Here is a 12,269-nt window from a genome sequence, read left to right on the forward strand (position 1 = left end):
AGCTGTCTTGTTGCGACAGCAGCATGATCAATAACTTCCTGCTGATGACTGAATAATAAATTTGGAATACATTAACAGCTCATTTAGCATAATGACGACGCAATGAGGTGGTGCTTGTTTTGTTTGTTTATTAATAGATGCTTTTTTTTGTCCTGCAAGTTTGTATTTAATTTTTTMAAATATGGTTGACGTTGCACTGATTTGATGCGTTGTTGCTGTTGATCAGGATTTGAAAGCTGAACTAAAGCTGAGCTTTTAGAGGAATTGAACTCCTAAATTGAAAGTAACGGATCAGCCACTTGATTTTGTTGTATAAAAGCCACTTTTCTGTGACTCTCCAAGTAGTTTAAAACATATTTTCTTGTCTCTGTTCTCAGTAAACCAGCCCACTTTCTTATTAATGTTATGATTATTATTTTGTTTACGCACATTTCTGATCTTGTCCTCTTCATGGCAGTTTTGTGGTTTCCATTTCCCCGCCCTGCAGATTGATTTGCATTCCAGTCCTCTTTCATTGGGCGAGGCAGAACCCTGACTGAGCGGGACTAATTTGCCATGTTAATGAGATGGCTCCGACAAACAGAGCCAGCTGGAGACCAGAGTAAATGATCCTGTCATCAGTCAAGAACACAAACATGGCTAACAGCTAATTAGCTCGTGGCAGTTTGTAGAGGTGACATTTTGTCTGATCTGTGCCGCAGTGGAGGAGGAGGGAGGGGGGGACGAGAGGAAAAAGTGTAACAATTCAGAAAAGCAAAAAAGAAAGGGAATGGGGTGTGTTCAGCTTGAATTTTCACCTTTACGTTGTGTGACATATAGTGCACACGAGTGTGTGTCATCTATAACTTTCCCTGCTCGCTTTGCTTTGCAGTTTGCAATGAGGATAAGAGCACGTATATGTGCCATCAGAATGAGGGGAGAAAATATGCTAAGCAGACAATCAGAGGTGCACCCCCTGGTGTGTAACAGCCAATCATGGCTGTCCCAGTGTGTGTCACCAGCCAGCAGGAGGCAGAATTAGTCCTGGTTAGCAGCCAGAGCCCTGCAGAGTGGCTGATTAGTCTTTTAGACTGAAGAGCAGACAGAATGTTAAAAGTCCAAAGGCCTGTCTGAGTCTCTTCCCTGCGGCAGAAAGAAGCGAGGACTTTTTATACGTAAAAAAATAAACAAATATAAAAAACGTTACAAGCTACCCTGCAGCCTTACAAATGTGATACTTTAAACTGGACAATAATTACTTTGACTTGTGTTGTGTTTCTTTAAGCATGGGACTTGAACTGAAACAAGTGGAAAAACATTGACYGTGTCTCTGTCCTCCGGTCACAGAGGAGGGAAACCGTGACATCCCTCTCCTTCAGTGACACTCCAGCTGGGGAATCCCAAGACTTTCCCAGGCTAGAGAGGTCTACCTTGTGATATTCTCCCAGTGAGATTTACCCAGAAAACCTCCTGTGATTCCCAGGAGGAATCCTAATCGAATGCCTGAACCACCTCAATAAACTCCTTTCAACGTGGAGGAGCAAAAACCTTATTTGATGTAATAATAGTYAAGTTTTTGCTCATAAATGTGGTCTGTTCATTAAAGTTGCAGAGTAAATGAAGTTTTTTGAGCAACACAACTGCAACCATGTAATCTGTCATTATTGTTGTATATTGGGGTCATAGGTCAGACATGACATCACTGTTTTCAAATGGTTGTTTGAGTTGTCCACAACACAATGGTGTTTAAGGATTTCCTCACTCTGAAACCTGGGTTTGAAAAATACCTTGTAAAATGCAGTTTCCATGTGGACGGGACCTCTTAGCATAAACATGCTAAACAAGCCGATAAACGGATACTTCAGGTTATTGCATCGTCTGATTAGTTCTTTTGATTGTTTGGACCCTCAGGATGTTTGCCTTCAGARACTCCGGATGTCACTTTCCTGCCAATTAAATGTTCTTCATCCAACTTTGTGCGTCTCTTTTTTTTTATTTCTGCTGTCGGCGTCTCAGTTTGTTTGTCATCTGGCTGCTCCATGCTGTTTTATCAGCACAGCTCTCACATCTTTTCCATTTGTAATCTAATAAAGAAATGGCAGCAGCCTCCATGTTCGTTTCGGGGGGGAACTGGATGACTTTGAGCACCAGATGCTGATGTTCCCCCAGAGTCGTTACCGAGATGGAGCCGATCTTTAACTGTCTCCAATAAAGACACACACACACAGACACACACAAGTGCACACACACACTGACTCCTTTCGCTCGCTCAGTGTGAAGGCAGGATTAACCTGCTGGTTGTGGAGTAAATCCAACACTGCGTTGCTTCCGCCTCTCCGTCTGCGTGTCTGAGGAGGCCTGGTTATCCCTTCACACAAGCTCCTCGTTCAAYGAGGTGGTCGCCTGGGATTAATGACGTGTTAAAGGGGCAACCACGGGGGATTTAGACGTCGCTCGCTGTAAAGACGGGAGATTTAAGAACATGAACCAGCGGTTAACGCTCATTGAAGAAAGATTAGTTAGACACTGAACCCCACCAACACACAGACAGGTATTTTATTAATACTAGACTTTATTGCCCAGATTATGTTGGGATGATAAAGGGGTTATATTTTGAATGTCCTCTTAAAATGTAAAAATGTGCAAAACTTTAGCTAAAAGACAAAATAAGCAAAACAGTTGCTAAAATATAAAAGTAACAACATTGAAACCTAAATTTATTTGAACAGAACCTAAAAGATAAATCCAGCAGAACATGAGGTAAAAGCTTAAACTTGCAAAAGAGTAACTAAAATCACAACCGAGCTAAATTAAATACAATCTAATATTTGCAAAACAGCAGCTTGAAAGCTAAAATCAACAAAATAGGAGGTAAAAGCAATCAAAACAACAGCTAAAAGACTAAATTAGCAAAAAAGTTGCTAAAAGCTAAAAGTAACAATAAACCTAATTTATTAGAACAGGAGCTAAAAGATAAATCCAGCAGGACATCAAAGTTAAAACTGGCAAAACAGTAACTAAAAGCAAAACCAAGCTAAAKATTAGCTAAATGCTAAAATTTGCTAAACAGTAMCTGAAAGACAAAATAAGCAAAACATTTTGCTAAAAGCTGAATGTAGCAAAACAGGTTTTGAAATCTAAATTTATTAGAAAAGGCGCTAAAAGATAAATCCAGAAAATGAGCTAAAACTGGCAAAAGAGTAACTCAAATCACAACCGAGCTAAACTAAATACAAGCTAAATTTTGCAAAACAAAAGCTAGAATGAACAAAAACAGTTGATAGAAGCCAAAAGTAGCAAAACAACAGTGCAAAACTGAAACAAACAAAACAGGAGGTATGAGCAATGATTAGCAAAACAAACTAAAAACCAAAATCACTAACAAAGCTGCTGAAACCTAAAATTTATTAGAACAGGAGCTAAAAGATAATCCAGCAGAACAGGATTTTTGCTAAAACTACACTAGCTAAAATCTAAAATTTGCAAAACAGTTAAAACTTCACACTGGCAAAACTTAGGTGCTAAAGTTAAAACCAGTCTAACATTAGCCAAAAGAAGCCAGACATAAGCAAATACTAATCAAAAACTATACCTAAAAGCTAAAACTATGGAAGCTAAAAGCAAAAACTATCAGAGCAGTGGCTTTTATCTCCACTTTTTTTACTTTTTCATGATGCTCAGTGCTTTTGTTAACCTGATTAGCAATAAATATGAGATCCTGTCGTATTTCCTTTGGGTCGTTCAGTCAGGTTTGTGTTTTGTGTTAAACTTAAATTGTGTCTGATGTTTGGATAATTTCTTAATATTCTGTGATTTCTATTGCAGTATTTTAGCAAATCTCTTGTGTGTCTTTGGTTTGTCAAACAAATATTTATGTGTGTGTTTCCGGTGCACATACATGTACACATACATACAAGTACATGTACCGACATCCTGTTGGCATCAATATTCTGAACAAGATGCACAGGTKCTCAACATTTACTTTCCACCACAACCCATGTCAAGCATGCTTCCTTCCTCTTAATCCCCCCTCCTCCCTTGATAAGCCACTCTGCAGCACCTCCCTTATACACACAAACACACACACATACACACACGCCCAGCTTGCTTCCCATCTACCCTGAAAATCCGCTCCCTTGCAATCACCTGCGCATCAGCTGCCAAATGAAGTTCCTCTTTAGAAAAAGAAAAAAGAAAAAAAAGAAGAAAAAAAACCTACTTGGCTGCCGACTCGTCTGTGCGCCTGGCAGCACCGGCAGCCCTCGTGTTGAAGCCAATAATCCAGCATCAGATCTTCAGGTGCGCCYAGGGCTGTGATTGACAGGGCTCGATATGAGGCCCTCGCCTCACTTGACATTTGGGTTTCATAAGGTCTGGAACAAAAGGCAGGGGCAAAATAATCAGAGAGGGGCGCAGGCAAATAAATCTGTTTATTCCTCCTCACCTGCCCCCTCCCTCACCTCTGCACCTCCTCTGCTCGTCCACATCAAGCCGCAGCCCTTGAAGGGGAAGGAGGGAGGGCGCAATATTACCTTTTCACAGCCTTAGTGGATTCATGCACCACGACAGCAGGTCACTTTAGGCCCTGTGCTTACCTGAGATATTAGTTTGTATGAGTGCAAGATAGAGATGTGTATTTGAATGGCTCAGGCAGGTGTGTGTCTCCGTGTGTGTGTGTGTGTGTGTGTACAAGCCTGTGTATGTATGAGGGACAGGCAGAGAAAACAGAGAAAGGGAGACAGAGGCAGGCATACAGAAGGACTTATCTGGTGTCGTATTGCAGATATGTACAAGAAACACCAGGAAAAGCAGCGTTTCATAATTGTATAAAACACGAGGACATATTTCAACAACTTTCAAGTAATTCAGAGAAGAAAGCAAAGTGTAARGCAGCAAAAGATGATTAAGTTTTTTTTTGTCAGTTCTTTAGTTCTAAATGACTGACGGCAGCATTTCCCAGCTGCTGACCCAGCAGCCGTGTGTTTCATCTACACACACTGAGCATAAAGTAAAAGCCACAAATGCGGGTGGACGGACTGTACACACTCACATTCTCCGAGCGAACAGAGGAAAGCTGTAAGTGTCCTAGTTGTAACATTTCACCTTACTCAGCAGCCTTAATTAGATTGTAGCTTGAATGGTAAAAGCAAAAACAGCTAAACGAGCTGAAAAGTTCAGATCCTTGCTCCTTTGACGTATTGAACAGACTGTTTCTATAACATGCTTCAAAGTGTGTGTGTTTATCATTAAGACAATAAAGACAGAATTATAGTAATTGTTAACAATTAGTTCATCATAACAGAATATAACAAAAAAGTATTTTCAGTTTTTATGAAACATTTGAAAAATATTTAATAGTTGATTTGTTGGTTTGTGGTAATAAATGGTAGGACACAAACGATGCAAGGACTCTTGTTTTTTTTTAATGTGAACAAAAAGAGCATCCCCTCCAAAAAAAGGTACTTATTTTATGAGTATGATTTTAGCCCTTTTTTGTTTTGTTTTATTTGTTAGTTTGTTTAATTGTTGCTGCAGTGACAATAAAGTGTTCACATGTTTTACAGAAAATGTGTCTGAACATTTAAAAACCATCATTTCTAACTTTTCCAAGATTTCTGTTATCTTAATGCTACTTTTTTTCTGCAGAAAAACTCACAGAAGTCTGGTTTTTGCCTCGTTTATGACTTTTTAGTTGTCCAAACTCAAAGTCTCCCTATATTTGATTTGTTGTAAAGTTAAATTCATAATTTGCAGTGCATCTGCCAAACAGGATTTATACTGACCTTTAAACTGCTGTGAGAAAAGTTTCACTTCATTTAACGTGAGCAGTTTTCTTAACAAAACCTAAAAACAAAGAGCTAACTGTCATGCAGCCTATAACTCACCTTAAAGCTAATAAAAACTGAGACCAGCACAGATCTGATTGAGGGAGGACAGGATTTTTGAGGGTTATAATCTGTAATCTGTGAACATATCTGCTGTCTGTTCAACATGAAGCCAATTAAAAGAACAGGAACTGGACARGAGGCGTCTCAGAGCCATATGGTGGCTTACAGCGCGAGGTTTGTTATAAAAACACACAAGTCAACAGATCAGATCAATCCCTGGCATCCCCCTGTTCCAGACCGAGCCCCCCCACGTGGGGGTCTGCAGGACTCGCATCCTGCTGTGCTGTGATTGGACAGCCGGTGTCAGACTGACGGAAGGATGCGGAGCGGCGTGTTCACKGTCTGGTTGCCATTGGCTGCCTTTAATGGCCGCCTCCTCCTTCAGACCACACAGCGTTGGCCTCGGGGAGGGGGTGATGGGGGATTCGGGAAGTTGTAGTTCTTCACTGCTGACGCACATCTGCGGGGCTTATTAGCGCCCGTGGCGAGCGAAACTACACGTCCCGGCGCCACGGCGCGCGCTCCTGGAAATGTTGTGATCGTGTAAAAAAAAAAAAAAAAAAAAAAAAAACGCGCGCGCGCCGACTGATTGCTTCTAAATTTGGCGTCGCAGCGGCAGGCTGGTACAGTCGGAGGTGCTGCGAGGATGGGAGGCTGAAGGAGACGCACCGATTTAAAGCGTGGCAGCGAAACCGCGTGGGGAGGCTCAGGTGGACAAGCTCAACCAGCAAGTGCAACAAAAAGTTGATGTGTTTTTTTTTTGTCAGGGTGGGAAAATTGAGAAAAGAAGGAATTAGATGTTGGATCAGAGAGAACTTCGATGTTTCTGCGCGTAAAACGCTGGAGATTTTAAAAGAAGACAGAAACAACATATGTTCACCACTCTGAACGGACTTTATTCTTTTTTTATTTTATTTTTTTGTTTTGTTTTAGCCAAGGATGTTTTCAATCGTCAGGGAAACCTGCCCGTAGCCGCTGAGTGACCTTTTGTTTTTACGCACGGAGAAACAAACAAACATCAAATCGCGCATTTTGGTTTTTCGTGTGGATGAAGTTTCCTAAAGATTTCCAATGATTCGAGATCTGAGCAAGATGTACCCGCCGGCTCGGCATCCGGTAAGTAGAGAGCAGCAGCAGACAAGGCAGCGAGTGTCAAAGACAGCGCAGATTAACAGCAGCGCGCCTGATGCGTAATCCGTGGCACCGCGCGGGCGCACGGACAATCGCGCTCATTGTCAAACCGCTGCAGCTGGATGTGTGTGTGTGTGTGTGTGTGTGTGTGTGTGTGTGTGTGTTAATGTGTGAGGAGACTGAGTGAAACCAGAGAAAAAACCAAGCCATCACAGAGGCCCATTGTGGGCTACAGTCCTGCCTGTTGTGCCATGACACTGACCTTTCGTGGCTCGGTTCTTCTTGCTCTCTTCGCACGCTCTGTGGTTTGGGTCGAGGTGCCGCACCAGCCGGGCCAGCCGTTCAAGTTCACCGTCACCGAGTCCTGCGAACGGATCAAAGAGGAGTTCCAGTTCCTGCAGGCTCAGTACCACAGGTGAGTTTGGATGAACAGCAATTACCTTTTTTTTTTTTTTTGCCTTTCTTGGAGCTGCAATTAATCATTTCGCTGACTTTGAAGAATAAAAATCACTTTTTAAATTGAGATAAATGTTTTTCTAAAAATAAATATATGATTGGGACTCAATTACTTCAATAAAAATCATATTTTTTTCTAATTATTTGTCTAATTCCCTTAAAGGACAAAACCAATCGAATAAATATTAAACTGATCAATCAGTAATTATGATATTTATGTTTTAAACCCAAAAGCAAATCCCTACATTGTTCTCAGATGGCTGCAAAAGTTTGAAAACTGGTAATTTCCTTCACCAGTCATGTATGATTCCAACATGATTCATGTAATGTGACCAAAATGTTTGAAAGATTCATGATGCAATAACAGGAAACATCGGACCCAAAGTCATTTTCTTGCTTCAGGTTAGGGTTTAAAAGTGACAACAGCCTTAGTTTGGCTGTTCTCATCATCAGAGGATGAAAGTGAGCCTCCTGAACGCACCACGGAGAGCCCCTGACACCTGGTTTGTCTCAGGTCCATCTATCACAGGTAAACCCCACTGACCTTCATGTGCACGTCTCTCTCTGCAGAGGCAGGCGCTGTGAAATGCTGTTTCACCCGGCGTGATGAAGTGTGAAATACGTCGCCGCAGGGCAGAAGCACGAGCACGACAGCAATGCATAATAATCGCCCAACTTCTGGCCACCTTGTAATTGTGGCCCAATCACTCGGTGAGATGAACCAGCGGTCCGGTTCTCTGGTCCATCCCGGGGCTGAGGCGAGGATAATGAGCTGCATGTTTAATGCTGCAGCCACACATCAAACACTTTCAGTCCTAACAGGAGGGGAGGGATGGATTTGGAGGAAAACAGAGAAAAAAAAAGCTCCAAGAAACAGGAAAAATAGCAAATAAATGTTTTTTAGGCTGAGATCAATTAGTTTCAAATTAGAGCTGTTTTTGTCAGTAAAATAAAAGAGGCAACCCYTAATTATCCAAACGCTTTTACTTTGAAATTTGCACCTGATGAGTTTCTCATTATAAAAGCTTCCTGTGTCATTAATTGAGTTTCCCTTAAAGGAACTAACCTTTTGTGTAAAATGGATTCTAGTCATAGACTTACCTTTTTTTATTTTTGTCGACGATGCAGTTTTGTCTTCCCTTTCTAACGTACTGTAGGGATATCTGATGAGGTTTGTGCGTTTGTCCATTGATTTAGTAATTACTGAACCGCACCTGCTGAGTAAGAGCCTACGTCTGCAGGAGGAAGCTGTTGTGGTCCAAACGACTCGTTTTCCCTTTTTGTTTTTCTCCGTTAAGCTTTAGATTAAGGTTGTACTAGTTTGATGTCGTTGACTCAGAACTCCACAAGTGGTTTCTCAGGTTTGGGTCCGTTATTTTGTTTTATTTGATTTACACCACTCATTGACTCCCCAGCTGCAAGGAGTTTGTCATACTGCTGGTTGATTCTACACGTGTGTGTGTGACGAGTGCAAAGGCTGCTGCCAACACTTTAACCTCCTTTTTTCTCACCTCCTTTAGTCTGAAACTGGAATGTGAAAAGCTGGCCAGCGAGAAGACAGAGATGCAGAGACACTACGTGATGGTGAGACTCATCCACTGTTCCGCAAAGCAGACAAACCGACACCAACCTTTTTTTTAAAACCTCTTTTTATTTTTCCAGTACTATGAAATGTCATATGGGCTAAACATCGAGATGCACAAGCAGGTAAGAACTCTCCTAAGTCCTCTGAATAAATAATTCTGTGTTGAACTGTTCATAGCATTTCAACAGCTGTTTGATGGGAACAAAAAGACAAGTAAATAATACAACGTTCCACTTCCGTGTGATCGTTCAGTGCCTTGAAAATGTTTGGATAGTTTAGGAGCGTTACCACATTTTAGTCCCAAACGTCTTTATGTGATAAACCAACACAGGTAGTGCATAAATGTGAGGGAAATTAAAAATGATGCACGGTCTTCAGTTTTTTTTCTGAGCAAAAACGTGAACAGTGTGGCGATTTGTTTTTAGCCAACTTTCACTCAATCCAACCAGATGAAGTCATCTCATTTGTAGAGTCCATCTGTGTGTAGTTTGATAAAATATAGTTATATAAGTTCTGTGAAGGTCTCAGAGGTTTTTTATTGCATCATGAAGACCAAGGATCACTTCAAACAGCTCAGAGATGCACTTTTTTTAGAGCTTTATTTATAAAAAAAATGTGAAAACCATGATTTTATTTCCCTTTCACTAACGTGATGGCTGTATGACCTCAGTGTTGGGACTGGTCGTTGTGTCCTGAAGGTGGCTCAGGGTCGGCCTGGTGGAGATGTGGGCGTGTCAGATAGAACCATAGATCTTCACACTCTAAATGAAGAAAAAGGCTTAGAAACTAACTAAGTGATTTTAAAAGACCATGTAAAATATCTTTATGGAAAATAAATGTGTGTTTTTTGAAAATCAAATTAGATAGTGTGTGACTTTAAATGCTGTGACATGCTTTAAAGCCTGGGTCAATACAAAACAAGATTATTACTGCAGCTGTGTTRACTTTCTTGTCTTCTTTGTATTCAGCTGACTTTGTGGAGCGTTGTGTCAAACTCCAATAAATTGAACTTGTTTTACAGAYTGAAATATTCCAATACAACCCTTGAAATCAGCTGTATTCAGCCTGAAGGGTCACATCAGTTCATTCAGCAAACTGAGCTAAGAATCACTCAGCTAATCGTTGGTAATTATCTCTTTTGGACAAAAAATTTTGCAAGTCATGCTCTGAAGACCAAAGTAACAAAGATGGCCGCCCAGATGGTTGGTTAATCCAATCATATTACGGTTTCTCTGTTAGCTTTTGGCTCCATAAACAGTCAAAGTCAGTCAATAACYCTGAATATTATTTTTGTTTTTAGAATGTAATATTTAATTATTAGCCGTATTTTAAACAGTCAAATCATGTTGAGATCTCAGATCTCTTACACAAGGGAGGCCTGGGCCGGAAGGAAATGTAGGTGGAGATAAAAGACACGTTTGCTAAACAGTTTGGTGAAATAGTCGCAAAGACTAGTCTGTCTGAACGTCCTCTTTATAGTTTGCTACTTTTTAAACTAAATGCACGTTGCTGTCATTAGCTTCTCCTTGGAGTTGAATCTGWATTGTTGTTGTTTAGGCTGGTAAATCCTGCACCAGCTTGCACAGACCGTCATTGCTGCATCACAACACGAAGCCACAAAACCTGATTACTATTTTCACAACAGTTACCGCTATGCTACTACCTCGCTTGGTGACACAAAGACACCACCGTGAGTTGGTTTCAACCATCAATTATTGCCTGGATCTATTAAGAAACTGCTCTGGGATGACCYGAATCTTTGGTTTAAAGTATTTTGTGAAAGCGACTAAAAACGAGGAGGCTATTTTTCTTCTACTTTTCTAAAGAAGAGACATTTTTTCTCCACCATTTCTGCCAAAAATATAAAAAGACGGTGCAGCGAAACACAAATCGTTGTTTACGCTTTCTGTTTTCGAACAAATTTGACGTTTGCATTCCAAAGCTGCTAAGAATCTTGCAGGATGAGTTCATTTTAATGGTTTAAATTTCCCTCCAGGACAACAGTAATATTTATAAAACATTGTTTTATTTCTGCAAAATTTTTGTTAAAGACGAGCAAAATTTGTGGCAAAAAAAAACAACTAATAGAAAGTTATAAATATTACTTATATTCATATATTTGAAGGGTTAACACAAAAAATAAGAGTGATCAAACTACTCGTGCCTGTCTGTCCAGTTGCCTTGCGAGCCGATGGCCGTTTCACATGTGAATAAGAATTTCATCAGTTTAATTGAACAAGATAATGGGCTGWAAAATGACTGGGGCCAATAAGGATTTGGCCTTTAACGAGCCTTTACATTGCTGCTGCCTTTTCTTTTTTTTTCCTTCTTTTTTTTGAGGCTCATTAGCATAAATGTCTGTGTTAGCCACACACGAGCTGCCACGATAAATGGACCACAGCGAAGCAGCTACACATCCATGCTCGCAGAAATGAATGTGTGTGTGTCAGTAAGAGGAGACATAATAAATGCTTCCCCTTTGTCTTGCTGTGTGTGTGTTTTCTGTAACTATACAGTCTGTTTACTTTGCTTTGCTTTGTGTGTGTGTGTGTGTTTAACAGCCCATCCATATTGCACATATTTACACTGCGTGCATGTTTTATGTGTGTGTTAGTCTGTAGGCACACTTTAGATGTTTGCTTAGTTTTGTATGCACTATTTGTGAATCCGTGCACACTTTTCCGCGCGCTCACATTCGCTTGTGAGTGCGCTGCCTGTTTGTGTTTACTCCTGCGTGGAAGTGTGTGAATGTTGCACACACATGCAGTTTTTTTTTTTTTTACTGGCACACTAATCATAGTTGTCGGATGAAATATGGGGTGTCTCTTATAAATCCCGCCTGCCTGCTGCTGGGTTTTTTTTTGTATTTGTTTGTGTGTTTATGTGAGTGTGTGTTGTGTTGTGTTGGTGTGTGTGTGTGTGTGTGTGTAAGGACAAGGCAGACAAAATGAGAAGCGGTAAAATGTGGCCTGTAGCTCTGTGTGGTGCCGAATGATTTCTGATGTCGGCAGAGTGAATCCCTAATTTCTGCCTGCAGCCTGTGTGTTGCGTGCTTTAGGCGTGTGTGTGTTGTGTTTGTGTGTGTGTGTGTTTGTGTGTGAGAGAGGTTTGGAAGCAAATTATTTTGACTCTCACAGCAGCATGCCTGGATGGTAATGTATTTGTGTGTGTGTGTGTGTGTGTGTTTTATCACAGCATTCAGTTTAGCAATAGAAGAGAGGGGTAGTGGT

General features: G+C 40.8%; 1 protein-coding gene across 6 annotated transcripts in view; it reads left to right on the top strand.

Annotated features, from left to right (window-relative positions):
- Positions 1-6,438: 6,438 nt before the first annotated feature.
- The window catches only part of LOC106535810 (transducin-like enhancer protein 4), a 29,876-nt gene continuing 24,045 nt past the window's right edge, over positions 6,439-12,269 (top strand). For 2 of the 6 annotated variants that reach the window (XM_014032907.1, XM_014032908.1), the window contains exons 1-3: positions 7,174-7,413; positions 8,975-9,038; positions 9,117-9,161. In XM_014032907.1, the coding sequence (XP_013888361.1) occupies positions 7,250-7,413; positions 8,975-9,038; positions 9,117-9,161 (273 nt within the window). In that variant the 5' untranslated portion in view covers positions 7,174-7,249. Of the gene's footprint in view, positions 6,984-7,173; positions 7,414-8,567; positions 8,816-8,974; positions 9,039-9,116; positions 9,162-12,269 lie in introns of those variants that run through there. The other 4 variants (XM_014032910.1, XM_014032909.1, XM_014032911.1 and 1 more) reach the window with 4 other exon arrangements.

Source organism: Austrofundulus limnaeus, unplaced genomic scaffold (genome assembly GCF_001266775.1).
Source record: "Austrofundulus limnaeus strain Quisiro unplaced genomic scaffold, Austrofundulus_limnaeus-1.0 Scaffold1573, whole genome shotgun sequence".
Classification (NCBI taxonomy): Eukaryota; Metazoa; Chordata; class Actinopteri; order Cyprinodontiformes; family Rivulidae; genus Austrofundulus; species Austrofundulus limnaeus.